At 45.5% G+C, this 25,991-nt stretch overlaps 1 protein-coding gene across 8 annotated transcripts in view; it reads left to right on the top strand.

The window, feature by feature from the left end:
- Positions 1-25,991, top strand: part of myom2a (myomesin 2a) — a 56,898-nt gene that overhangs the window by 29,812 nt on the left and 1,095 nt on the right. For 3 of the 8 annotated variants that reach the window (XM_078948351.1, XM_078948344.1, XM_078948347.1), the window contains 34 exons: positions 2,498-2,590; positions 2,667-2,802; positions 4,419-4,573; positions 4,664-4,756; positions 6,823-6,911; positions 6,991-7,029; positions 7,725-7,889; positions 7,971-8,132; positions 8,334-8,475; positions 10,054-10,253; positions 10,316-10,369; positions 11,714-11,841; positions 11,988-12,171; positions 13,974-14,148; positions 14,223-14,344; positions 14,689-14,876; positions 14,960-15,086; positions 16,514-16,692; positions 16,775-16,889; positions 17,684-17,843; positions 19,504-19,610; positions 19,682-19,726; positions 19,805-19,941; positions 20,217-20,361; positions 20,637-20,696; positions 20,774-20,841; positions 20,909-21,022; positions 22,023-22,110; positions 22,181-22,219; positions 22,890-22,995; positions 24,764-24,927; positions 24,998-25,034; positions 25,117-25,139; positions 25,241-25,296. In XM_078948351.1, coding sequence (XP_078804477.1) covers positions 2,498-2,590; positions 2,667-2,802; positions 4,419-4,573; positions 4,664-4,756; positions 6,823-6,911; positions 6,991-7,029; positions 7,725-7,889; positions 7,971-8,132; positions 8,334-8,475; positions 10,054-10,253; positions 10,316-10,369; positions 11,714-11,841; positions 11,988-12,171; positions 13,974-14,148; positions 14,223-14,344; positions 14,689-14,876; positions 14,960-15,086; positions 16,514-16,692; positions 16,775-16,889; positions 17,684-17,843; positions 19,504-19,610; positions 19,682-19,726; positions 19,805-19,941; positions 20,217-20,361; positions 20,637-20,696; positions 20,774-20,841; positions 20,909-21,022; positions 22,023-22,110; positions 22,181-22,219; positions 22,890-22,995; positions 24,764-24,927; positions 24,998-25,034; positions 25,117-25,139; positions 25,241-25,296 — 3,895 coding nt within the window. Of the gene's footprint in view, positions 1-2,404; positions 2,591-2,666; positions 2,803-4,418; positions 4,574-4,663; positions 4,757-6,822; positions 6,912-6,990; positions 7,030-7,724; positions 7,890-7,970; positions 8,133-8,333; positions 8,476-10,053; positions 10,266-10,315; positions 10,370-11,713; positions 11,842-11,987; positions 12,172-13,973; positions 14,149-14,222; positions 14,345-14,688; positions 14,877-14,959; positions 15,087-16,513; positions 16,693-16,774; positions 16,890-17,683; positions 17,844-19,503; positions 19,611-19,681; positions 19,727-19,804; positions 19,942-20,216; positions 20,362-20,636; positions 20,697-20,773; positions 20,842-20,908; positions 21,023-22,022; positions 22,111-22,180; positions 22,220-22,889; positions 22,996-24,763; positions 24,928-24,997; positions 25,035-25,116; positions 25,140-25,240; positions 25,297-25,991 lie in introns of all 8 variants that reach the window. The other 5 variants (XM_078948368.1, XM_078948358.1, XM_078948362.1 and 2 more) reach the window with 3 other exon arrangements.

The following is a 25,991-nucleotide window of genomic DNA, read 5'->3' as shown; positions in this document are numbered from 1 at the left end:
CTGCTGCTTTGCCTGGAAGAGCTGAACCTGTTGGCTGATCGGGGGGGTTGTGTCTGCTTTCCTGCTGGCTGCGCAGTCGACTTCTCTGGTGGGGGTCTGATGGACTGAAGATCTCGTTTGGATCAAACCGCTGATGCTTTGCTGCTTCGCAGGCGACGCAGCAAATGTCGCTTTCATGGCTTTAGGAAAGCTTTCTGTGCTCCGAATAATGACATGAAATGAAGTGTTTCTAACTCCTATTTTTATGGTTATTGCTGAAAAGAGAACAGAAGACGTCCTCCAGACCCTAAACCTGACCTGTACTGACGTCATTCACCTCTATGGAAAGTTCACCACAGATTGACAGGAAATACAGTTTTTGTCTGGAATGAAGATGTTTTTTGGCGAAATCCACAAAAAAACGTTTTTGATAAGATGCAGATTTGTTCACAACAATGTTAGTTTAAGATGCTAAAAAAATATCGTGTTTCAAGAAAAAGAAGCACCTTATTTACCCAGCGTCTCACATTTGATCCACACGTTTTTAACACGGTGAACTGTAATATAAAGAATTAGTTTATACTCTTATATAATATTGAAGATAAATAAATGACTAGAATAGAATAAAATAAATGTAAAATAAAGTTTATAAAATTTTGATTAAAAAAGTCATAAAACTTAAAGAGGTTGAGGTTCTCCAGAAGAGTTCAAATCGGGGTTTTTTTTGTGACATTTTACGGTAGCAGCCATTTCGAAATGTACAGGAACAGGCCTTTTACTGCCTCTAGTGGAATGATGAGGAACTACAGGGCTCTTTACATTCAGTTATTATGGGGTATAATGAGGTATAGATCTGGGAAAGGTGTGGATCAAATATGATACAAAAGTTTTATACACTCTAAAAAGAAAAAAGTTGGTCCAACTTGAACAAATCACTTCAATTGGTAATTGAATTTAGTTTGTCCAACTCAATTTAATATGTTGATCTAACTTAATTTTTTTGTGTATACAACTCAAATCGACAAAATTATCTAACTTAATATCATAAATTTATCTTACTCAATACAATCTATTCCTGGCGTCGGCCCTTATTTAATAATTTTATTTTTTCACCATGATTTTATTGATTTTAAATACATTAAAGTTTAGGCCACCAGGCCTTGTAATTTCCATATCAAAGACATGAATGACCCAGCAATGTCTTCCACAACAGGGCAGCAGCTCAGATGTCATTAACTCTGTCTTTAATATTGGGACATATGGTTTCTTTCTGCACAAGCGGGTTGGTTTTCATCCTCTCCCTCCCTCTCACTCATGGTGCAGAAGTAATAAACATAACAGTTTAAATAACTAGTTAAAACAGCTAGACAGCTAGACAACAAAACACATGGACAAAAACTCACACTTAGACCCCAATCTGCCCAGACAGGCAAAGAAAATGGTATCCCACAATTCCTTGCGCTGCCTTACGTTATGACGTCATGATGACAAATTGACAGCTTCCCACCAAAGTAAAATAACTATGTCAGACAACTACGTGATATTTTTAAGTTGAATGAACTCAAAAAAATGATTTATTGTCACCAAACTAAATAATTAAATTAGATCAACGTAAAAAGGTTTATCTTTCCGACTACAGCTCAAATACTCTTTTTAGAGCAATAGGGCTAAAATCTGATTAGTATTTGTTAGTTTCGTGTTTATTTAACCGACGTCAGGAAAACACTTTGGTTGTGTTGGACTACCATTGGGGGTTAAAACCCAGCAGGTGTGTTTTCAACGGCGTACCTGTTTTCCAGGTTGTTTTTCCTGCTGCTGACGACCATCATCGGGTGTTTTAATGAGTTCAGGCTGAAGCTGCCGGCGATCATCCACAGATGTGGTCTCGGTGAACGCCGTTCACATCAACACGTCAAAAATTCCTCTGGCTCATTAGCACCAGCTCAGTGGCCCAGTGGGAGAGTGTCCGCCCTGAGACTGGGGGGGGGTCAAATCCACATTTGGGTCATTCTAAAGGCTAATAATGGGACCCAAAGCCTCCCTGCTTAACACTCAGCATTAGGAGGGGGGTTTGGGGGTTAAGCCACCAAATGATTGCGGCTGTGTCTGCGGCTCACCGCTGCTCCGGGACAGGAGGCAAACGAGGAGATGGAATGTCGCACATCCAGGTGTCTCCATCCTCAGTCTCATCTGCAGCAGATGGAAAAAAGAGCAGCACATCAGGGAATCAGACCCCCGCCATGAGCTGCAGAGTTTCTCTGTGACCCATTTTTAGTGGCTCTTCCAGCTTCAAGCCCAGTTCGTCTTCTTCTTGAGGTTCCACCTGTATTCTGTTGATTTTGAAGGAACCTTTTTCATTTTTTGGTTTGTCGGTTGCCGTGCCCCCCCCCCCCCCCCCCCCGCCAATAAATGTATTGTCTCTCAGCTTCTCTGCTCTTTGAGGCAAACGCTGCTTCTGCAAAACTAAAACCCTGAAAAGCACCTTGGCAGGATCGCTCACAGCCTCCCATCTGGACAGGAAATCCAGCTCCACACCAGTGACGTCGGAGCAGGCCCAGGCCACAGAGGCGATGGCGGAACCAGCCTACACCGTACCGGCGTTTCGGCAGAGGTGGGTCCCCGCCGTGAAGATGTGCCGCCCCCTTAGCGGCGGCTGCTTACGACCTCTGTGAACCTTTCATCTCCAGGGCCGGCGAGGGCTCTGAGGAGTACCAGAGAGTGGCTACGAATTTTGGGAAGGGGCTGTCCGTCATCCAGGAGGAGCTCCACAGGATGAGGATGGCCACCAAGGCCCAAGTGGACAGCATCGCCATCCAGAAGGAAGTAAGTCCTCAAGGGAACGTCGCCTCTGTTGAGGGTTTTATTAATGTTTGTGTGGCAGAAAAAAATACAGAATTCAAGAGCAACTGATGTGTCATTTGTCCCAGGAGGTTCTAAACAAAGAGAACTTTACTGGTTTTCTCATGTTCCCCCAAACATTTGCTAATTCTCTAAAAACATAAAATCCCTTAAAAAAGGAAAAAATCTGATTTTGACATCAATCAAACCTCCTCCACTACTTTTCCTCAACCTTTTCAAACCTTTGATTTGTGGACCAATTAATATAATAATTAACGTGTCCAGTGGCTTTTTGTGCGCGTAGGCGCTGCGCCCCCACCCTCACCGCCCCCAGCCTCAGCGGCCTACTGGTAATTGTATAATAAACATGAAATCATAAAGAATATAAAGTCGTAGAATTCAATAGATGATCTCTAAACTAAACTAACATCCTGCCCGTGGACCCCCCTTCGCGGTAAAGAAAAACCCCTAAAAAAACGATTCTGGGAAAACACCAAGAAACCTCAGGGGGGTCCACGTGAAGGAGGGATCCTCCCCCAGGATGGACAGGTGATTTACAGGAACTCGTATAGAGAATTAGCTTATCTGACTCTACAACTACATGTTTGAATAGTTCAGCAGATGAGCTTCATCCAGGTGGAGTCGGGTGACGCAGAGGTGATTTCAGGGACAGTACAGGAATCTCACTGCACCAAGCAAAGGCGTAGAGAACTACATGATAAATACATGATCAAGAATAGAGGAGAGGAGAGGACAGAACCCCAGTGCACCGTACTTTTCCCAGCTTCTGGTTAGGGTTAAGCTGAGGGATCAGGTCGGGTCGGGTCGTAGATGGGTTGAGATGCAGGCAGGAGCTGGAACAGCCTACTAGCAACTAACTGTTATTGTTAAGTTTAATTCTAACATGTTAATAGAAGAAGTGGCAAAAGGGAACTGTTGGATTTCCTTGGCAACGGAGGTTTCTTTTATCCACGGCCAAATTCCTGATGTGTTCATATTAAATGTCAGGATTCATTAAAGGCCTTTTCACAACACTGCAGTGAAAGCGTGCGAGCAACAGGGTAATAAGGCCACGCTAAGGCCGGTAAAACCTTCAAACGCTAAAACCAACATTTAGTAGCCTCTGAGTTAGGAGGAGATGGATCAAAATGCCCAGGAAGAGTTTACATTTGTAGAAGGTACTAAAGGTGATTATATTATTTTTTATTAGTCAAGACGGCGGCCTCTTTGCCGAGGTTAAAGGTCAACAAAAGCTTGGTTTGGGTTGTAGACTTAAGCTGTTCCTGTAAGTTGAGAGTTTTCTCTTCCAAGATTGTGCGAAAATGGGAAAATACTTTGATACAAAGTTGTAGATCCTGTGGCCATCCCATAATTCATATATTCATTCATGTTTTGATCCTAACCCCTGACACTAATTGAGTCTGTGACAATTCTGCTGGAGCCATAATTAGCTAATGTTCACACAAATGGAAATAAATCCACCATTTCTGCGTCACGTCATTCTAGAGAGACGTCTATATCCTAAATGTATAAAAACGATGTTCCGCTCTTTCGATGAAGAATCAGACGAGGTTCAACTCGGAAAGCTTCTGTCCCGGCAGGTGAAGGACAGGATGATGAAGAAGGCAGAGGAGCTAGAGGACTTCCCGAAGGCGCCAGACTTCCTGGTGGCCCTGCGGTCCCACACCGTGTGGGAGAAAACGCCCGTCAAGCTCTTCTGCACCGTGGAGGGAAACCCCAGGCCCATCGTCAAATGGTCAGGACGGTTTCTTCTCCCTTTCAGGAACCTCTGCCCTTGTTGTGTGAGAAGACGAGATGTTTGACGGCCGGTTCTGACCGTCCGCAGGTATAAAGGGGGAGTGCCGGTCGATCCGCTGAGCGCCCCAGGAAAGTACAAGATTGAGAGCAAGTATGGAGTCCACAGTTTGATCATCAGCAGGTATTTGACCCCAGCAGATTTATGAGCACGTGTGATGAAAACAAAGATGTTTGGAGAGCTCTCCCAAAATATTCAGCAGTGAGCTTTGGAACCATTGACTGTATCGGAGAACTGGACTGAGTCCAACGTCATCAAGTCAGATCAAACCTGATTTGTGTAGCACTTTTCCAACTCGCGCTACTCAAAGTGCTTCACATAAAAGCAATGAAATTTAAAAAAACGTTTGAATTTTTTTTTGTCAAAAACCCATACAATTCCCAGACCCCCCCTCCCACGCGCACACGCACTCACACACGCACACACACACATTATGGTAAGAAATGGGATTATTTCTGGCTCCAACCAAATGAAGTCAATACTGACGCCACCATGTTGGAGCCAGACTTGGTCAGTAAGCAGCGATTGATCTGAGTCGGTTTAAGTCTCCGTTTCTATGGTTACTGCTCTGGCCAATCAGGAGCGAGCTTGTTGGAAGTCCACATCCCCACCACTTTAAAGTGGGCTACATAAAGTCTGTCAAATGGTTTGAACGTTGGACGTGGAGGCCAGCAGGCTCCACCTACTGTCATCTGATTGGTCAGTTTATAATTTGAATAACTTGAACTACAGAAAAATATTGTTCATAAAAAGAAAATTTTCAAGATGAAAAAAAAAAGTTATCAGATCCAGAGGATGGAACAGCTGTTTGTTTCTCTATAGAAGTCTATGGGATTTCAGTGAGTACTTCCTGTTTGGAAGGCCAGGTGGGCGGAGTCACTCAGTCCAGCTCTCTTATACAGTCAATGGTTTAGTACAAATTTACAGTTTATCATCTGTACTTCAGTTTTTTTTTTAAAGTAATAACAGCAATAATGACAGATTTTAAATTTGATGTTTTGTTTTTGGTTCAAATTCTTTATTGTTGACCAGTTTTATGTATCAAGTTCAACCTTTGATGTTTTTATTCTTAAGGCTGCTGATTATCTTTGATCAAAATTCTGGGTAAATTTCAAACAAAGAAACAAATACATAGGTCAAACTTTGTTTAGAATTGATTAGAAAATTATAAGCAGATGAAGAAATGCACACATTGATTTTAATCATTAATTGACATATTTGCATTTTTTCAAATATTTGTTCAAGTTGATGTTTTCTTCAAACAGTTTTTCTAAAGATACCTCATTTTAAATCAGTAAGAAATAAAAAACATGATTTTATTCTACATAAAGAGAGAAATTTCCTTTTAAAGTAAATCTTTGTCATATTTTATTTTCTTTTTTATCAAATAATTGGTCTTTTTCATTGAAAAATCTCATTTTTTTACATAGGAACGTCTCTTAAAATAGTTTGTTTTCACCTAAAGTTGGAGTGTGAAGCTTCATGATGGAGTCGCTCTGACAGACGTCTTTCTTCTTCGTCGGCTTCGCTCAGCTGTCTCTGCTGGGGGGGGGGGGATGTTTCCCCCTCCGTCATCTTCAAGGCTCCTCAGCTGTTCCCCTGGAAGTGCTGACCTTTGCGTCATCCGAGCCTCGAATTCCTCCCACAGCCTGCGCCGTCTCTTTCTCTGCCCCGCCTCCCCAGAGATGAATCCTTATCTTTCCGTCACGTAACGTCTTGAATGAAAAAAAAAAAAAGAAGTAGGATCTACCGGTTCCTGATCACCAATCAGATTTGTTTATTGAAGATAGAGTGAAGCCTGCGCTCCAGCTGAAGAAGAGATCCTCCTAAAATAACTGCTGGTCGCATTTCTTCCTTCTATTCTCACCCTCAAGCTCCGCCCCTGCAGCGTGACTCCAAGGTCGACTTTCAGCTTTCGGTCTCTGATCTGAACAATGTCTGAACGATCTGGCAGCTGCCGGTTTGGAGCCTCAAAGCTCCCTGCAGCTCCACGTCGACCCGTCCCTGCACCTCCTGCAGGAGTCCAGCCTTCTGCTGCAGAGCTTCTGCCGTCACTAGAAAGATCAACCAAACGGTCCCAACGTGTGATATTTGAATAAAAGCCTTCATCCAGAGACAAACTGGGTATCGGGTTCAAACCTTGGTGTCACTGTTCCTCAAAGTCCTGCATTGTGGCTTCCCCCCCGCAGGTGTGTTGTGAGTGATACCGCCGAGTACAGCGCCGTGGCGACCAACCAGCACGGCACGGCCACCAGCAAGGCCACAGTCATCGTAAAGCGTAAGTGGGACTGCCGCCCGCCGACACGTCCATCCGACGCCGTCCATCCTTTCTCACAGAGGCTCCGCCTTCTTCACAGGACCAGCCGGATCCGGGGAGGCCTGCCAGCTCGGCCTAGGTGAGCAGCAGCCACAGGAGGGCCGCCTCCTTTTAGGGAGTGATGAGAGAAGATCTGTGTACTCCCCTATTATGAACAGGACATGCTGTACAAACAAAGATCTTAGTTCAGTTAAGGAGGAAAAAGGTGAAGCATAGGCATAAACTCGTCTTAGGGATTCTCATCTGTCGACTCCCAAATTCTCGGGCGCAGCTTGGAAGCTGGAGAACCGTGTTGCAATTACAAGTCGTAGATTTTGAGCGGCGGCCTCACAAAAACGTTCTCCGGTTACTCGCACATTTTTTAACGCAATCCTGTAAATACTCAGTGTGAATATTTAACGCACTGGCCAGAGCTGGACAAAACAATGGATAAAAGGAAAGGATCCTATTAAGAAAGTGGGCGTGGTCAGCAGAGAACACGGGTCGCTAAGGAAATCCAAACGTCTACGTCTGCAGACTCTTTTCAAATTGCTGTCGACCTGCTCGGTATCCACAGGCGACCAAAACAGTAAATGGTTGCCATGGAGATGAAGCCAACAGAAAAGCCGCCATTCTGAAAAAAGTCTGGATTTTTTTCCTACATTAATTTGTAAAAGTGTGTGTGTGTGTGAGGCCGGGTCAAAGGTCACACAACGCCCTTCACGGCTCTACTTTTTATCACTTTTTATAGTTTGTCAGCATTAGAAGATTTTTCTCTTTTTCCCGTCTGTCTAGTGCCTCACCTGACGGAGATCCATCCCAGCAAGCTGGAGGTCACCCTCCTCGACCGTTTCCCGGTGAGCTTCGGCGTGGAGGGCGGCTCCGTCAAACTGGTCTGCACCATGGTGGTGGTCCCCGACCTCCCCAACATCCCCCCCCTGGCCCAGTGGTACAGAGATGGTGAGATCTCGCATCCGTCCACCCAACAGCCCCGCCGGCGTCGCCTCCGATCACGCCTTTTCTCCGCTTTTATCCTGAAAGATAAACTACTGAAGCCAAGCCCGCTGGCGGAGATGAGCGTGGGAGGGGGCGCGGCCAGTCTGACGCTGCCCGACCTGGCCAAAGACGACGAGGGCCTCTACACGCTCCGCATCTTCACCAAGGACGGCACCGCCGAGCACAGCGCCTACCTGTTCGTCTCCGGTGGGACACGCAGCTTCTCTCTTCCAGACGCTTGTATTTTAAAGAACCAGGAGTAAAACCTGGAAAAGTACATGAACCGGGCTTTGGACAAGTCCAGGTTCAGAGAACTTTGGCTTTAGGTTTTGATTATTGTCACTGAGGGTCTCATCAGACGATGGAAGGAACGTTGGACGCTGACATTCTCGCATCTCCACTCCCCAGATGCTGCTCCGTCTGCCGCCGGCGCTCCCGGAGCTCCAATGAGCGTCAAGGCCTATGACATCAACTCTGACTACGTCTTGGTTGCTTGGAAACCCCCCAACACCGTCGACGAGGCGCCAATCACCGGATACTTTGTGGACCGGTCAGTGAGCGCAGTCGAGACCCTTCAGGCGTCTTTAAATAGATGACAGGTGGAGTTCTGGCTTCAGGATGAGGAGAAGCCACGCTGCCTTATTGACAGGAACTTGGTTTCTTTTACTGTCAGAGATAAAAACTCGTCAGTTAAACGAAAAAATCTAGTAAAATCACCACAGAATTCAGTAAAATTACTAAATAAAATAAATTACAGCTCCCTTAAATAAAGACAATTGTTGAAAAATTCTGGTAAAAATGAACTTTTATACAAAAGATCAGTTTTAATGAGAAACTTTTAACGGATATCACATCGTTTTTGCTGTTAGGTTTTAAAAACGAATATTTTTGACAAAAATTACGGTTCTGAGCGTAGAAAGCTAAATGTTTTCAAGTTTTGTTTAGGTCAGTGGGATTTTTATCATTTCATATAAATTTAAGATGCTTTACCGTGTGGAAAACGAGCTCTAGCAACATAAAGAGATGCTGCTTCACAGTTTGGGTTGATGGTTTGATTCCAGACTCTAGAACAGGAAAAGAACAAGAAAATATACAGATACATTAAAAAGAAAAACCAATAAATAATGGATCCTCTCTCGTCATGATCCTAATAAAGACTATGAGGGCTGCAGCTCCTCACGTCTCACAGTTTGCACTAATACTGAGCAGCTGTATTTCATTTCTATGTCTTCTGCTGCAGCTAGGCATATTTCTGCGTTATGTTCTCACCAGAACAGAGTTCCCTCGTTTATTGCAGGAGTTGTGTTCTAAAAATAACCGTGATCGGTGAAATCCACGAAGTCTGATTCCAGAGGTTTATGGCAGTAAAACTCCTCACTGCCTAAATACACTTTTCTCAGACAAACATGAACATTTTCACCTTTTCTCTGGTTTAAATTCTCAAACCTTCATACCAGGATCTTAGAATGAAAACAAAGATCTGATCTTCGATCACAGATTTCTGTAGATCTGAAGAGCTCCGCCTCTCTGTACAGGAGACACAGAGGAGATTGATTGACAGCGTCTCCAGCCAATCAGGACACAGAACCGGGTGTGCTGTTTGAAAAAGGCAGCATAATCGCTCTTAAAGAGCGAGCTAAACCGGGAAAGATGAGCTGCGACGTAGAAAGGAAAGACTGTCTTCTGTTCTGTTTGACAGATTTTAGAGGGTTTCAGGTTCTCAGACTGCAGAAGGAGAGATAAAAATGTCACGTCTCGGGTCTCTGATATTGTTCAGTGGGCCGGACCAAACATGGAGGCGGGCCGGATCCAGCCCGCGGACCGTAGTTTGCCCACCCCTCCTGTAGAAGCTAGTTCAGTGTTGTTGTTGTTGAACCTATTTTTTCAAAGATCTACCGTAGTTCTGGAAACCTAAAAAACAATCATTTCTTTAAATTGAAGAAACTTTTTTCCTTTTTTTCTGATTCCTTATTTTATAGTTTTTAATGTTTACTTTTGTGAATTCAATAACAGCAGGTTTTATGAATCACTTTCCTTTGATCTTCTTTAAGACGAACGTCCTGTCACAAACTTTTCTACGTTTCCTGAAGTGAAACGGTTTCCTGAAGCGTCTCCCTCTGCCGTTCAGGTGTGACGTCGGTTCCGACACTTGGGTCCAGTGCAACGACGCCCCGGTGAAGGTGTGTAAATACCCGGTGCACGGCCTCAGCGTGGGCCGCTCCTACCACTTCCGGGTCCGAGCCGTGAACAAAGTCGGCATCAGCCGGCCGTCCCGCAAGTCTGAGAAAGTCACCGCCCTGGACGCCGCCGAGAGCGAGAGGCTGCAAGGTACCGACGAAGGTAAACGCCGACCGCCGCGGAAGAGTTCTAACGCGTCTTTTCTGCACCAGTGATCAAAATCGAAGGGAAGTATGACATAGTGATCAAGGATGATGACCTGGAAGGTACAGTAGAGCAGTTTTCCCTCTAAAACCCCTAAACCGCAACCAAGTCCTCCTCTGGCGCTGACGTGTGTCCGTCATCCCAGCCGTCCGGCTAACCGTAGAAGAAATTAACCTCTTTCATCTGAAAACCCTTCACTTCTGCTTTTTTATGTGACGTGAAAAGAAACACGTGACCTTTAACATAAAACTGGTGGTGGGAGTGTGATGGTCTGGAGCCTCTGTGCAGCGTCAAGACCGGGACAACCTCTTTAGGAGCCGCTGGCGTTTGGTTTTAGTGACTGACACGTCACAGTAAAAACAACAAATTTACACATGCATCCTGCAAAAATCACACACACAATTACGTAAAATGTACGTAACCACATATGATGACCAAAATCTTTGAACTTTTGATTCTAGGTTTTACCTTTTCAATTACCGATATGAAGCCCATCCAGACGACTGTTACTGGGAATTTGGGCTGAAAAAATAAAATTAAATTGAATTGAATTGAATTTCTCAAAACCGATGAATGACGTTTATCGCAGAAGACCGACATTTTATACGCGGAAAATGTGAAAAATGTACGAAGTGGCTTAAAGGGTAAATGTTCAAGGATCAGAACAGTTTTAATGTTTTTAATAAACTCAAAAATATCTTATTTTCTACTCGTGGGTTTATTTTTAATCAAGTCTTTGATCTTGTTGCATCTGTGGCTCCACATTTCTAGAAAGACTCCAAACACAAGAAGAAGGAAACAAACCAAAAAATCATCAATTTTTGCACCTCGATTCTAAAGTGGTGCAGTGGTTAGCGGTCTTGCCTCACAGCGAGACGGTTCAAGTCCCGGCTGGGGAGTGTGTGACAGACTGGCGACCTATCCAGGAAGTCCCCCGCCTTCGACCATGAGGGGGTGGGATAGGCTCCAGCCGCCCGGTGACCCCGAAAGGCACAAAAACGGAAGAAGATGAATGAATGAATCTAAAAACCTTTCAGGATGTGATGCACTTTTATTTTGAAATTCTCCTAATTCCCTGGTTTCCTGTGCTCTCTGCACTTTACCCCTCTAATGGTTGTGGTGCAGATTCCTCCATAACTTTCACTCCTCAAACCGGCGTTCTTTTGTGTTAAAACGTCTTCAGTGTCCGAGTTTCATCTTTTAACCCGCTAACAGCTGCCTGAAGCCCAAACCCCCACACGCGTGTGTTCTGAAGGTTCTGCTGGAGTCCGCCGTCCCACCCCTGCTCTTTTGCCTCATACGGCGTAACAGTCACCCGGTTTTAGGCGCTCTGTGGGGGCGGGGCTTCTGCAGGAGCTGCTGCTGTCTTCATCTCAAACCTTGACCTCCGCTGAACCCCGCTCCAGGCTACGTAACCATTCCGGGCGAGCCCACCGACGTGCACGCGTCCGAGATTTTCAAATCATACGTGGTGCTGAGCTGGAGGCCCCCCAGCCCGCGCGGACGAGCCCCGCTGTGGTACGTCATCGAGAAGGTGCGTCTTCCTCCGTGACCCCTGCTGACCTTTGAAAGATGTCGCAGGACGTGGATCCTGTTGTGTGACCAACATGGAGGCCGATTGGGTTCAGGTTGTCACAGATGCTTGTGCCTTTGCCCCCCCCCCTCCCGGCTCTCCTGCAGTGCTTAGCGGGCACTGGGGCGTGGCAGCGGATCAACACTGCAGTCCAGCTGCGCTCCCCCCGTTACCCGGTCTTTGATTTGCAGGACGGGCAGAAGTACCAGTTCCGCGTGTTTTCAGTGAACATGTACGGCTCCAGCGAGGCCTCGGCGCCCTCGGAGCCCGTCCAGAAGGTCCCGGAAGATGGTAAGAGCTTCCTGCTCCCAGGTCTGCACTTCCTGTGAATCCTCTACGTCCCACAGAACCGGAAAAAAAACAAATCTGCTCTTTTCTAAGATCACTTTTGAGTGTTTTTCAAAATAATTTTTGTTTTTCAAATTTTTTATTTTTGTAAATTCTTATTTTATAGTGCTTTTTTATGGAGCCCTCCAGGGGCCAGTGGGTAAAAAATAAAAAATCAGATATTTATTTTTTTAACCACTGGCCCCTGGAGGGCTCCGTACTTTTTAAAATAACCATTTTTTTCTAAATAATTTTTTTCTAAGTTCTTAAACATTTATCTTTGAGGAAAGATGTTGTTGTTGTTTTTTTAAATATTCATTTGTTGTGATTTTTAGGGAAAAAATCCTGTTTGTCCAGATAAATTTGTGTAGTTTAGAAATTTTTTCGGTTTTTGAATTTTTTTTTATTTCAAACTGTTTTTTCTTTTTAAAGAAATAATATTTAATTATGTTTTAAATTATATCCTCCAACAAAGTTTTGTATTCTGAGATAATTTATTGTTGAAGCACAAACTCGACAACAAAACGCTGATCTGCTGTTAGAAACAGAGAAAAAGTTTTGTCTTCATTGAAAAATAAGTATTGAATAAAAGAAAAATATCTCATTGCGATGAAGCTTAAAGTTACTGCAAAGCTGCATGTTTAGCGTCTCTGTACAGAAGAGATTGATTGACAAGATCAACAGCCAATCAGGACGCAGAACACAATGCGCTGTTTAATAAAACAGCTTACAGCAAAAACCGTCCCCGTCCTCCCCAGTCTAATTCTCACATTTTGTTTTAATTTTTCTTTTTTCAAGTTTTTTTTTTGTATTTTCTTAGTTGAGCAAAAACAAACTTTTTGCTCTTTTAATCTTTTCTTTGTCATTGTTTATGATAGTTTTCGATGTTTTTGCTTTTCAAAATAATTGCTTTCTGAGATTTTATTCTTTGCATTTTGTATTTTTTTTTTTTGCAAATTATGTTTTTCAATAATCAATTTTGGGTGGTTTTGAGATTTTATTCTGTTTGTATTTTGAGACATTTCTTTTACATATTTATACTTTTTTCCAAGATATTTTATTTTTTGCCACAAACTTAAAAGTCATAAAATGTCCTAAAACCAGCAGATTCTTTTGCAGTACGTCTCCAAAACGTCCTTTGACGTTTTGGAGACAAAAACTTTGTCTTTCAAGAATCTGGATCCTGGAAGTTTACTTTTATTTACTCATTAAAACACATTTTTTGGTGGTTTAATCATCATACTTGTGGTATTTTTCCTTTCAAATGTTCCTCTGAGGCTGAAGTGAGGTATTGTGTGTTTCAGGAACAGAGCAGCCGATCGGTATGTACAAATTCTTAAATTCACTGTTTTGCACCCCCCCCCCCATCCCCCACCCCCGGGTTGTGTGAGCGCACAAAGATCGTGCATGTTCACACACATTGGCTCGTTTATGTTCCACAATACAAGAGTCCGATTCTTCGCAGCTTCTGCACCAAAACCACAGGAGTTTGTTTTGGGCCCTGAAGGAAACAGGAAGTTCCTCCATCTTGTGGCGGCGCCGCAGAACCCAGTTTCCCCACAAACCGAGCGGGCCACAGCAAAGAGTGAAACGGCTTTAAAATATGTCGAATATGTTTGAAATGTTCTGGTTTTATGACCGTCGAGTGTGACTGGAGCCTGACATCTGCAGGGATAGGCTCCAGCAACCCCGACAGGATCGCCGGTCATGAAAGCAGAGTTGGTCCTTCTCATTGGTCGGTTTCTAACGGGTTCGTTTCCTCCTAGGCGTCCCCTCTGCCCCCGGACAGGTGGTCGCCACCAGGAACACAAAGTCCTCTGTGTTCGTGCAGTGGGACCCCCCCAAACACCTGAAAAACCTCATGGGGTATTACATCGATGGCCGCGCCGCCGGATCCAAGAGCTGGTTCGCGTGTAACCACAAACCCTTCAAGCAAAACAGGTGAGACGTCGGCGCCAAAAGAGGAGACGGGTTTACCAAAATAAAAGCCTGAGCGCCGTCTGTGGTTTCCTCAGGTTTGTGGTCCACGGTCTGATCCCGGGGGAGACCTACGTTTTCCGCGTTCAGGCGGTCAACGTGTTTGGCCTGAGCGACGAGTCGCAGGAGTCCTCCCCCATCTCTGTGGAGCCCGCCCTTGGTGAGACCCCCCCCCCCATTCCCACATTTAAAGCAAAGGATTTTCTTAATGTTTCTGGAAGCAGCTGACAGAATCCATCGTTCTGTTTAGGCAGGGGGGTGGAATACGGTACGTATGTAAAAATGAGCTTTTCCTCCCCCCGTACTCACACACACAACCACAGTAACCTTTGTGTTGACGTCACGGAGCGGCATGTTCTCACGGGACGCACCTCAAATCCTGCTTCACGCCCGAACATTTAGGCTCCAGGCATGAAAGGCCTCCTGACAGGAGCGCAGATGTAGTTTCAGGTCTGGACGAAGGTGTTTCTGTGGAAATGTGTCAAACGTGACGCTTCCTTTCAGCCACGCCCAGCGCTCCGTACGGAATCACCATGCTGAGCTGCGACGGCGCCTCCATGACGCTGGCCTGGAAAAGCCCCAAACACTGCGGCGGCTCCAAGGTTAACGCCTACTACATCGACAAGCGCGACGCCGACACGCTGGTGTGGAAGGAGGTCAACCTGTCCGCCGTCACCGACAGGACCTGCACTGTGAGCCCCCGCCCCCTCGGGACCCCTCGGCCCTTCAGGTCTCCGGAGGTCGGTGACCCCCCCCCCCCCTGTCTCATGTCCAGGTGGAGAATCTGACAGAAGGAACCTTCTATGAGTTCAGGATCCAGGCTGCCAACCTGGCAGGCGTCGGTCTTCCCTCAGCGCCCAGTGACCCCATGAAGTGTGAAGCCTGGACTATGGCAGAGCCAGGTACACCCCCCCACCACCACCACCATTGCTGTGCCCACCCAGGGGTTAAAACAAAACCAAATGTCTTCACACACAAAAATAACACAACAAATTTCTGTTCATCTGTCATGAAAACCACAAGAATCACTGAGATGTTTTGGTTTTTCCAACAGAAACTTCCAGTAAAGCTTCATTTTTTTGTAATTTAAGATTCAATTAATAAACATGTTTATAAAAAATCACATGAAACAAAACAAAAAATATTACATTTTCCCTTTTACCCTTTTGGGCTTTTTGAGCTGTTTTTACTGCTTCATTCATTTATCTTTAAAACATGTCTATGAAGACTCTCATTCATCCAGGTTGGTTCCATTGTAGTAGGTTTAGGGGATGTCATCTGGCTGAAAGAGATGACCAGTTTGGGGAGGGAGTCACTGGCTCCCCAACCCCCAGCTGAGGACAAAGGACTCTTAACGACCAGAAACCATGGAGGCTAAGTTGACAATAACATCCAGTTTCAGGTCTGACTCCTCCCCCATGAGCGCATATATACCAGCTCTTGGACCAGCTAATTCAGAATTGACAAAGCCTTTTGGATAAGAGGCGAAACATCTTCTAACTTTAAAACCAAGTCCAGATGACATCCCCTAAACCTACTACAATATCTTTAAAACCGTTTTCCTGGCTTGACATCCATCTTTTTAGTACAACCCCAGCTTTTTATGTATCTCCTTAAATGACACAATAATTCCAAAAAAAACTTTAAGCTGCTAAAAAAAACAAAAAACTCTTGAGTGTAAAGTGTTTTCATTTCTTTACTGCAAAAAATCACAAAGATGGAGATCAAACCGTTTTCTATGTTATCTAACAAAGAACAAACATTTAGAGATGAAACGTTTTAATCCAAAAACTGGAAGGAGCGGCACTTCCAGAGGAAAATGTCGGGTTTGATACTATATTACTGAGTGAAAATGAAACTTAAAGGGGAACAATTAGCCAAAATAAACATGATGAATCACTGCAGTTTTAAAGAGGATTTTAGCTCAAACATGAAGAGTTTCTGTTTTGAGAAAAATCTGACATTTTCCTGCAGTTTCTAATTTTCTGCAGGTTCCTTTTTTTTGAGGATGGAGATGAACTTGGATCTGTTTTTGCAGCATCCGGATTTTGGTTTTCCATCTTTGCGCTCAAATTCTCCAAACTGAACGTTCTTCGTTTTTTACAGTGTAGATTTGACGGGAAATGAGGTCAAACGTTTGTTTGCTGCTTTGATGAGCAACATTTCTGTTCAAAACCTGCATCTGCTGGTCCTGAATCCAAACAGCTTCATCTGCCCCTCTGCTGGTGGGAGGGGTTGTTGCTTTTATGAAGCTTTTGCATGAAAGCGTTCTGCTGAATCACATCTGGAGCTGCAGCTGGATGTCCTGACCAGGTTTTTGGTGTTGCAGGGCCGGCCTACGACCTGAGCTTCAGCGAGGTGCGTGGAGACTCCCTGGTCCTCCTGTGGAAGGCTCCCGTTTACCCCGGAGCTTCTGCCGTCACCGGATACTTCGTTGACATGGCCAAGGCCCGCTCCTCCGACTTTGTCACCCTAAACCCAGACGCCGTGAGCCATTGCTACCTGCAGGTACGGGACCCTCGTGGTGCTCAGACCGCTTCTCCCAGCTGCGTGTCAAACTCCAAACCCGCGTCTCCACGCTCCGCTGCAGGTGGCCGGGCTGCAGGAAGGTGAAAGCTACGTGTTCAGAGTCCGGGCGGTCAACGCCAACGGCGTGGGAAGAGCTTCCCAGCTGTCGGAGCCGGTCTGCGCCAAAGCTCTTCCAGGTAAGCAGACCTCTGAACGCCGCGGCGGTCTGACCGTTTGTCAATGCGAACAGCCTAAAGGGTCGGAGCAGCAGATTGTCCCCGCCTGAACCTCCTGATCAGCTCCTTATTCCAGGTGAAACACCAGGTACCTTCTGGTCTCCATGATGTGTTCTGAACCTCCTAACGTCTGTTCCTCCTCCCTGAAAGCTTTCTTCCTTTTTCATCTTCCACCTCTTCATCTTCCTCACCACCACAGTCATCCTCACACCTTGTGCTCTGCTCCCTCCACTCTGATCTCCACATGTTCCTCCTTTTTTTCTGGAAGAACATCTTCACCACTAATGTTTCCGTTCCTTCAGCAAAGTCCGCCGTCACGTCCTCATGACGTCCTTCCAATCATCTCTCTCCCCCGTCTGGAGAGACTCCTCATCCCCCTCCCTCCAGGATTTCTCCTCCTCTTCCAGCTCACAGTAGCTCCTGAGAATATCACACCTTCATCTTCAGACTCCTCATCCTCTCTGACCCTCTCTTCACCTCCAGAACATTCTTATCACCTTTCTTCTGTCCATCAACGTTCCCACTTTCCAGGTTCTGCTGCAGGTCCTTCATTTTTCTTCTTCTGTGGGTCAACAGTACCGATGTGGGAAAGGTTCTGATTACTTATTTGGTTTTTTATATCAACTCTGCATTTACCTGATTTTTGACAAAAAAAACCTCAGGATGGCGCCCCCTTGTGGTTTCATTGCACACCCTAAAAAAAATGTCCGATTATTGTCTCTTCCCGCCTTAAACGGAAATGTTCCTGCCTGCAGGATCTAAAGAGATCGTGGCTGGAGTGGACGAGGAGACCGGAGACGTCTTCCTGTCATTCGAGGCCTGTGAGATCTGTGAGACCTCCAAGTTTGTGTGGTCCAAGGACTACAAACCCGTCTCCGACGGCCCGCGGGTCGCCGTCTCTGCAAAGGGCAGAACGTAGGTTCTCCACAGATTCCTGTCAAGTTAATGTCTTTTGTTGGGAGAGTTAAGAAATGTAGAAGACGCGTTAAAACAAAATTTAGGACAAAATGTCATCTTACAACGAGCCACAAACTACAACAGAGTATTAGCAGCACCATAAGAGAAGAAGAAGAAGAAACAAATGTATGAGAATACAGTCAGGAGAAGGTGAAAGGTTTACAAGAAAAAAGTAGTAAAAGTCTGAGAAAAAATTTTATTTTTTATTTTTTTATTTAACCTTTATTTAACCAGGAAAGTCCCATTGAGATTAAAAACCTCTTTTGCAAGGGAGTCCTGGCCAAGAGGCAGCAAAAAGTTACAAACACAGACAACAAATAAAATTACATTCAATTATAAAAACAGTTACATTTAAAGGAGTTGACCTCAAGTGCTCTCAGTCTGGTTTTAAAATCATTTAAAAATATAAGATCAGGGAGCTTCCAGTTTTTTTGCAGTGTGTTCCATGAAGTGGGAGCAGCGTGAGAAAAAGATCTTTTTCCCAGTTCTGTGCGGACAAATGGAACATTGAGCAACAGTTGATCATTTGAACGCAATGAATATGAATCAACATTTCTCCTCTGTAGTAAATCTCCAATGTAGGAGGGAAGCAGTCCAAGCATGGCCTTGTAAATAAAAATGTACCAGTGTCCTTGCCTTCTTGTGGACAGAGATGACCACCCCACACGAGAGTACAGTTCACAGTGATGTGTTAATGCTCTACAATTGGTGATAAACCTCAGAGCAGCATGATACACAGAGTCTAATCTGTAAAGACAATGAGTTGAAGCATTCATGTACAAAAGGTCCCCGTAGTCTAAAACAGATAGAAATGTTGCTGTCACAAGCCTTTTTTTTACTTTGAAAGAGAAGCAAAGCTTATTTCTAAAAAGAAAACCCAATTTCAGTTTTAGTTTCTTCACAACATTTTCAATGTGGGGCTTGAATGTCAAGGAGTCATCAAGTAAGACCCCAAGGTATTTGTACTCATGTACTTGTTCTATAGCAAAAAAGTTCTAATTTTATGAAAATAAAGTTGTCAGATTGAGAGGAAGGAAAAACAAATGTAATGCTTCATTTCTCAGAACCTTTTTTCTTATAATGTTGCCACTTTTCTTATTTTTTTATTTTTTTCTTTCACAGTGGCCCTAAAACACTGTCATAATAAACACTCATATTTAGTTTTATTGCTCTGATAATTAGAAATATGTCAAAAATAAGTGTGTGTTGTTAAAAGATATGTGTTCCTTTGAAAGATATCCTATTTTAAGCGCTACATCTATCCCTTATTCTAAACCAATTTATCAAAATACGATTCTAATAAATATAATAATAAAACATATAAGATATATTTCTCAAAATTATGTGTAGATTATGAGTCAAACTATTAGTTTTATTGGAGATATTAGCTACGGTTTATTTCACTGAAAAGTTACTAAGGTAACAAAAATAGAATAGTTTAGTGTCGTGCTCCTCAACCAGAGCAGAGGTTCTGTCTCTGATCCGGCTCAGGAGGTTCTGAACCTGCAGGCTCTGCCTCTGGAGGCTGAAAACTGCAGGTTCTGTCTCTGATCTGGCTCAGGAGGTTCTGGGAAGAACCAGGAGTCCTGCAGGCTGAGTGTCACCGTTTGCTCCACAGCTCCAGACTGACCTTCACCAACCCCGACTCGGAGGATCTGGGCAGATACTCGGTGGTGGTGACCGACACAGACGGGGTTTCCGCCAGCCACACTCTGACGCAGGACGGTCGGTCATGATCTTCCCCCGCGGCTGCCTTCCCGCCGTTTGTTGCTCACCTTTGTTTTCCTGTCCTGCAGCTCTGAACGCCATGCTGGAGCTCAGCTACGCCATCAGACACCCAGGTGAGCTTTGAAACCTCGCATCCGGATCCCCGGCTGCTGGTTCCACAGCCTCAGCTCTGCCTGTCCCCGTCTGCACAGTCGTTCCTCTGAAGCACAGCCTGAACTACGAGATCCTGGAGAAAGGCCACGTGCGCTTCTGGCTGCAGGCCGTCAAGCTGTCCCCGTCCGTGTCCTACCGGTTCATCGTCAACGACAAGGAGGTCACCAGCGGGGAGGTGCGGCCTGCAGGGTCTTATATGGTTCTGGGTCTTCTTCTGATCCAGTCTTGTGTGGGACCTCCACACAATCATGTGTTATGAACTTGAAGAATATTCGTTCCTTTCTGGTGAACGTACCTGTCGCAGGTGCAAAGTCACTTCCTGCTTCTGCCCAGGAACTCCTGCAGCTGTAAACGTTTTGTTCGCCTCTGAAGATCAGAACTTTCAGATGCGGATCAGAGGAGGAACAGAATGACCTCAGCTCGCCCTGAACGTCCGTCTTCTTCCGTCAGGGTCAGAAGATCAGTCACGACGTGGCGTCGGGGGTCATCCAGATGACCGTGGATCATTTCACCCGAGCCAACGAAGGCACCTACACGGTCCAGATCCATGACGGGAACGCCAAAACCCAGAGCTCCCTGGTTCTGGTGGGAGACGGTAACGTTCTTTTAGAACCTTCACAACAAGCACCCAGATTGTCCAGTGAACCAAAAAAAGTGAAAGATGATCAAGTTGGACATTAAAATAAATCCCAGCCCCTCTAAGAAAACGTTGGAAAAAGTCACATTTTTTACAGTGTAACCCAGCAGCTGTCTTGTTAGATCTGCTCTCGACAGTGCAGTGTGAAAGCAAATCTCCACCTAAGCCGACTCCGTGTACGTCTCCAGTGTGTGAGAAGATCTGAGTCTTTCTGAACATCTGCTGTGTTTCAGTGTTCAAAGCTGCTCTGAAGGAGGCGGAGTTCCAAAGGAAAGAGCACATCAGGAAGCAAGGTACGTGCGCTCCGTCATCCCGGCGTGTCCGGCTCCCTGAGGATGGCTGCTCAGGTCCCGTCTTCTCCTCACTGCAGGCCCACATTTCTCTGAATATTTGTACTTCACCGTCACGGAGGACTGCACCGTCCTGCTCGCCTGCAAGGTCCCCAAACCCTCTAGTGGATCTGGATCTCTGTAGGTTTTTTTTCTGAACGCTGCTCGATCGACAGGTTGCCAACGTGAAGAAGGAAACGGCTTTCCACTGGTACAAGGAAGACGACGAGATCGTTCCAGAAACCCCTCCCAACGTCCTGTCCGGAGCCTGCGCTCTTCCTCTCCCCCAGGTACCGACGTCCGTCCCTATCGGACATCTGGGCGGGAATCGAACTCTGGAGGAGCGAACGTCGCAGAATGGGGATGTTTTTTATGTTTACCAGAGTCATCATCCCATTTAGAAAAAAGACAATATGAATAATTAAAGCGCAGGTGCTAGCCGTCCTCGCTGCCCCCCTTGATCCACCCTCACTGGCCCCCACTCAGTTTATCTCCATAGCAACCATTTTTGGTCGTCTGGGGCCGACGAATCGGTCGTTGTGATTTTTAGAAGAATCTGTAAAAGTAAATTTTGGGATTTCCTTGACAACGGAAGGTTTTCGTTAACCACGTTCAGATCGTATGATATTCCGTTTCCTTCTGCTTGGGCCAACGATTCATGATTTACGTAAAAGAAAAATCAAAAAGAAATGTGACTAACAGGGAAACTGCACTTCCGTGAATTCGCCACGCCGACGCCATTCACCATCGACCACTTTGAATTCAAACATCTTTTTTCCAGGTAGCTTAAGGAGGTGAAGGAGTTTAAATTTGTAGAACGTCATAAAAGAGATATTCTTCTATCGTGAGCCCCTTAAGAGAATTTGGCCCCATTCATCTTGGATGGTTTCTCCCGCTGTGATGTCATAATTTTTAGGGGGCGTCGACTAAATCCACAAGTCATTTTCACCGGGTTCTTCAGGTGAGTTTTTGAGTTTGGGGGTGAACTTTTCATTCCAAGGTGCAGAAAGGAAGAAGAATTGCGAAAACAGTCCAGGACGACTGCCGGACAGGATGTTGTTCACCTTCCGGCACGCCCTTTCAGAATAAAATCCGTTCATGCCAGAGATTTCCTCACGCCCTTTCAGAATAAAATCTGTTCATGCCAGAGATTTCCTCACGCCCTTTCAGAATAAAATCTGTTCATGCCAGAGATTTCCTCATGCCCTTCAGAATAAAATCCGTTCATGCCAGAGGTTTCCTCCTTAGACGTCCAGAAGCTGAGTGTGTGTGGACAAATGTGTGTTTTAGTTCTCCAGGAAGGATCAGGGAGTCTACAAGGCGGTTCTCAGTGACGACAGAGGAAAGGACACCTCGGTGTTTGACATCTCAGGGAAAGGTAAACCTGCAGACGCTCGCTTTTCTGTGCATTGATGAGGCTCACACCAGTCTGTTTTTGTTATCTGCAGTGTTTGATGACATCATCAACGCCATCGCTCAGATCGCCGGTGAGTTTCATCAACTTTTGGCAAAAGAAAACGATTTATTTAAATTTTATTAATCTTATTGTTTTCAAAACAGTCACATAAAGTTAAACATTAACAGGAACATTATTTTGGTAAATAACTGCTGTTTTTTTCTAAGGAAATTGAAGAAAAATGTCCTTAATGTCAATTTCTCAAAAACCATTCCTAGTCGTAATATTTAATCAATTTAAATATCATTTTAATAAATCAATCAACAACTTTAGTCTGCTGAACTTGATCAATTTTAGAGTGATTGTTTTTTATTATTGTTATTTTAATTTAAAAACTTAACTAAAAGTCCTGTCATTTACCCAAAAACTGTGTATTTATTTAATGTTTATAATTTATAAATAAAAACATGTATTTGGGAGGAAACGGCACCATCTGGTGGACACTTGATGGAATTTTCGTTTAGTTATGGGAGTTTGATGCTGGTAGTATAAATGGTTAGTTTTGTATAATAATAGAAATGAGGATGACTGAATTTAAAATATTTTCACAGTTTAAACTTCCCTCTAACTTAATATTCAGCCTTAAAACGGCCTTTCTGGACGTCAGTGCAGTGCAGAGTTTGACATCGACGGTAGAAACGGCGTCACTGCAGCACAGGTGAGTTTGTTACCTGACGGTCTGCCGCTTGCTGTCCCGCCAGGCGCGTCGGCCTCCGAGCTGGTGATGCAGTGCACTCCAGAGGGCATCCGGCTGCAGTGCTACATGACCTACTACACGGAGGAGATGAGGAGCGTCTGGAAGCACAAGTACAGCATCCCGCTTTTGATTCAACAGCTTTGGGAATCGTGACGGTGCATCGGATCCGTTTATAGCAGCATCTCTGTGTTTGATGATGAACGGCGGTGTCTGCTGTTCTTCACATGCTTTTAGTCTGAAGCTCTTTTCAAAAGGTCAGAAGTCTGAAGAGCCTTTGGGTTCTTCTCCTGTACTTCTGTGCAGATGGAAGATCTGCATGAGGTGGAGAACGTCACGGGGAAAACAGCCTCACAGCTTTTTCTGGCCTTAGCTTCATCATCACGTTTTCCTTCTTCAGTCTCCAACCATCCATGTTTCCTACGCTTTGTGGATTTTGTGCGTCCCGGACACAGGAGGAACCGCGGTCTGTCCGGTTCCTCGGTCTGTCCAGTTGTCCGGTTCCTCGGTCTGTCCTGTTCCTCGGTCTGTCCTGTTCCTCGGTCTGTCCGGTTCCGGGGTCTGTCCAGTTCCTTAGTCTTTCCGGTTCCTCGGTCTGTCCGGTTCCTCGGTCTGTCCGGTTCCTCGGTCTGTCCTGTTCCTCGGTCTGTCCTGTTCCGCGGTCTGTCCGGTTCCGCGGTCTGTCCGGTTCCTCGGTCTGTCCGGTTCCTCGGTCTGTCCGGTTCCGTGGCCTGTCCGGTTCCTCGGTCTATCCGGTACCTCGGTCTGTCCTGTTCCGCGGTCTGTCCGGTTCCGCGGTCTGTCCGGTTCCTCGGTCTATCCTGTTCCTCGGTCTCTCCAGTTCCTCGGTCTCTCCAGTTCCTCGGTCTGTCCGGTTCCTCGGTCTGTCCGGTTCCGTGGTCTGTCCGGTTCCTCGGTCTATCCGGTACCTCGGTCTGTCCGGTTCCTCGGTCTGTCCGGTTCCTTGGTCTATCCGGTTCCTTGGTCTGTCCGGTTCCTCGGTCTGTCCGGTTCCTCGGTCTGTCCGGTTCCTCGGTCTGTCCGGTACCTCGGTCTGTCCGGTTCCTCGGTCTGTCCTGTTCCGCGGTCTGTCCGGTTCCGCGGTCTGTCCGGTTCCGCGGTCTATCCTGTTCCTCAGTCTCTCCAGTTCCTCGGTCTGTCCGGTTCCTCGGTCTGTCCAGTTCCACGGTCTGTCCGGTACCTCGGTCTCTCCGGTTCCTCGTTTTGTCGGTTTGTCCGGTGCCTCGGTCTGTCCGGTTCCTCGGTCTGTGTAGTTCCGCGGTCTGTCCGGTACCTCGGTCTCTCCGGTTTCTCTTTCTGTATGTTTGTCCGGTTACTCGGTTTGTCCGGGTCCTCAGTCTGTCTGGTTTTCGGTCTGTCCGGTTTTTAGTCTGTCCGGTCCCTTGGTCTGTCCGGTTCCTCGGTCTGTCCGGTTCCTCAATTTGTCCGGTTCCTCAGTCTCTCCAGTTCCTCGGTCTGTCCGGTTCCTCGGTCTGTCCAGTTCCACGGTCTGTCCGGTACCTCGGTCTCTCCGGTTCCTCGTTTTGTCGGTTTGTCCGGTGCCTCGGTCTGTCCGGTTCCTCGGTCTGTGTAGTTCCGCGGTCTGTCCGGTACCTCGGTCTCTCCGGTTCCTCTTTCTGTATGTTTGTCCGGTTCCTCGGTCTGTCCGGTTCCTCGGTCTGTCCGGTTCCTCGGTCTTTCCGGTTCCTCTTTCTGTCCGGTTCCTCGTTCTGTCCGGTTTTCAGTCTGTCCGGTTCCTCGGTCTGTCCGGTTCCTCGGCTGAGGTCTAACAGGGAGACTCTGCAGCAGCTGAGCGTTCTGGTGCCGCTCGGCTGTTTGGTTCCTGATGAAGCTCTCCACGTCTCCCTCTGGTTCTCCCAGGGAGAGTAAGATCGCCTCCTCTGAGAAGATGAGGATCGGCGGCACCACAGAGATGGCCTGGATGCAGATCTGCGATCCCTCCGACAAGGAGAAAGGTCACTACTCCATCGAGATTTCCGACGGAGTCTCCACCTACACCCGGACGTTTGACCTCTCCGGACAAGGTCAGGGCCGGTTTGTCTCTCAGACCTGTTTGTTTACCAACATTTCTCTAAAGAAGTGATGTTTCTGCAGCGTACACCGACGCCTACGAGGAATACCTGAGACTGAAGTAAGTTCCCAGCAGCTCATTCCTGCAGGAAGACGTTCCTCTCTGAGGTTTTTTTAACGGCAGCTCCTTTCTTCTCTTTTAGGGCCGCTGCCTTTGCTGAGAAAAGTAAGTTTTCGTTTGACCTTTCAGCGTCGACCAGGAGAACAAGCTGAGAACAAATAGCTTCAGGTTCAGATGTTGACCACGGAGATCTGTTCTGTCCTCAGACCGCGGCCGGGTGGTTGGAGGTCTTCCTGATGTGGTCACCATCATGGAGCAGAAGGTAGGAGGGATGGTTTTATGGCATCACGTTTGTTGCATCTGACTGAATTCCTGAAGAGAAACAGGAGGAAATGAGGGAAATGGGAGAATTTAGCTGCTGGATTAGAGTGAAGTTAACCGATGACGGCGGCAACCCGGCGTGCCCACAAGTGACGCCGTCTTCCTGATGGAAACGCCGCCAAAGCGTCACAATTTTGTCTTATAAAATTTTGTTTGTTCTCAATTATTTATTTGTTTCTATCATTAACTGACGTTATTCTTGTAAAACTTTGACTTTCTTACAACTTTCTTTTTACAAGAATAAAGTTATAAACATTTTAGGACTTTAATCTCTAAATCTCAGTATTTTTCTCATAAATACTTAATTTTTGTAACAAGTTTTCTGCTTCATTCTCATAAAAAACTGTACGACTTCTTTCTAGTAAAAGTTAACTTTCTCCTCATATTTTTACAATTTAATTCTCATTAAAAAATTCCTATTTTTTCTTATATTGTACGACTTTATTCTTGTAGAATTTTTTTTTCTCTCCGTTTACGTTATTTTCATCTTTTCTGTTTTTTTTTCTTCTTTTATGGAGGCTCTAATTTTAACTAAATCTTCAGGAAACATTTAATTTAGGCAGAAAAACTGAGTTTGGAAAAAAATTGAAATTTTTTTTGTTGTTAAAAGTACAAATTGTTCAGATGAAAAACGTG

This window comes from Oryzias latipes, chromosome 1, assembly GCF_053564925.1.
Source record: "Oryzias latipes strain Hd-rR chromosome 1, Olatipes_Hd-rR_3.1".
NCBI lineage: Eukaryota > Metazoa > Chordata > Actinopteri > Beloniformes > Adrianichthyidae > Oryzias > Oryzias latipes.
This window is presented reverse-complemented; position numbering and strand designations above follow the sequence as displayed.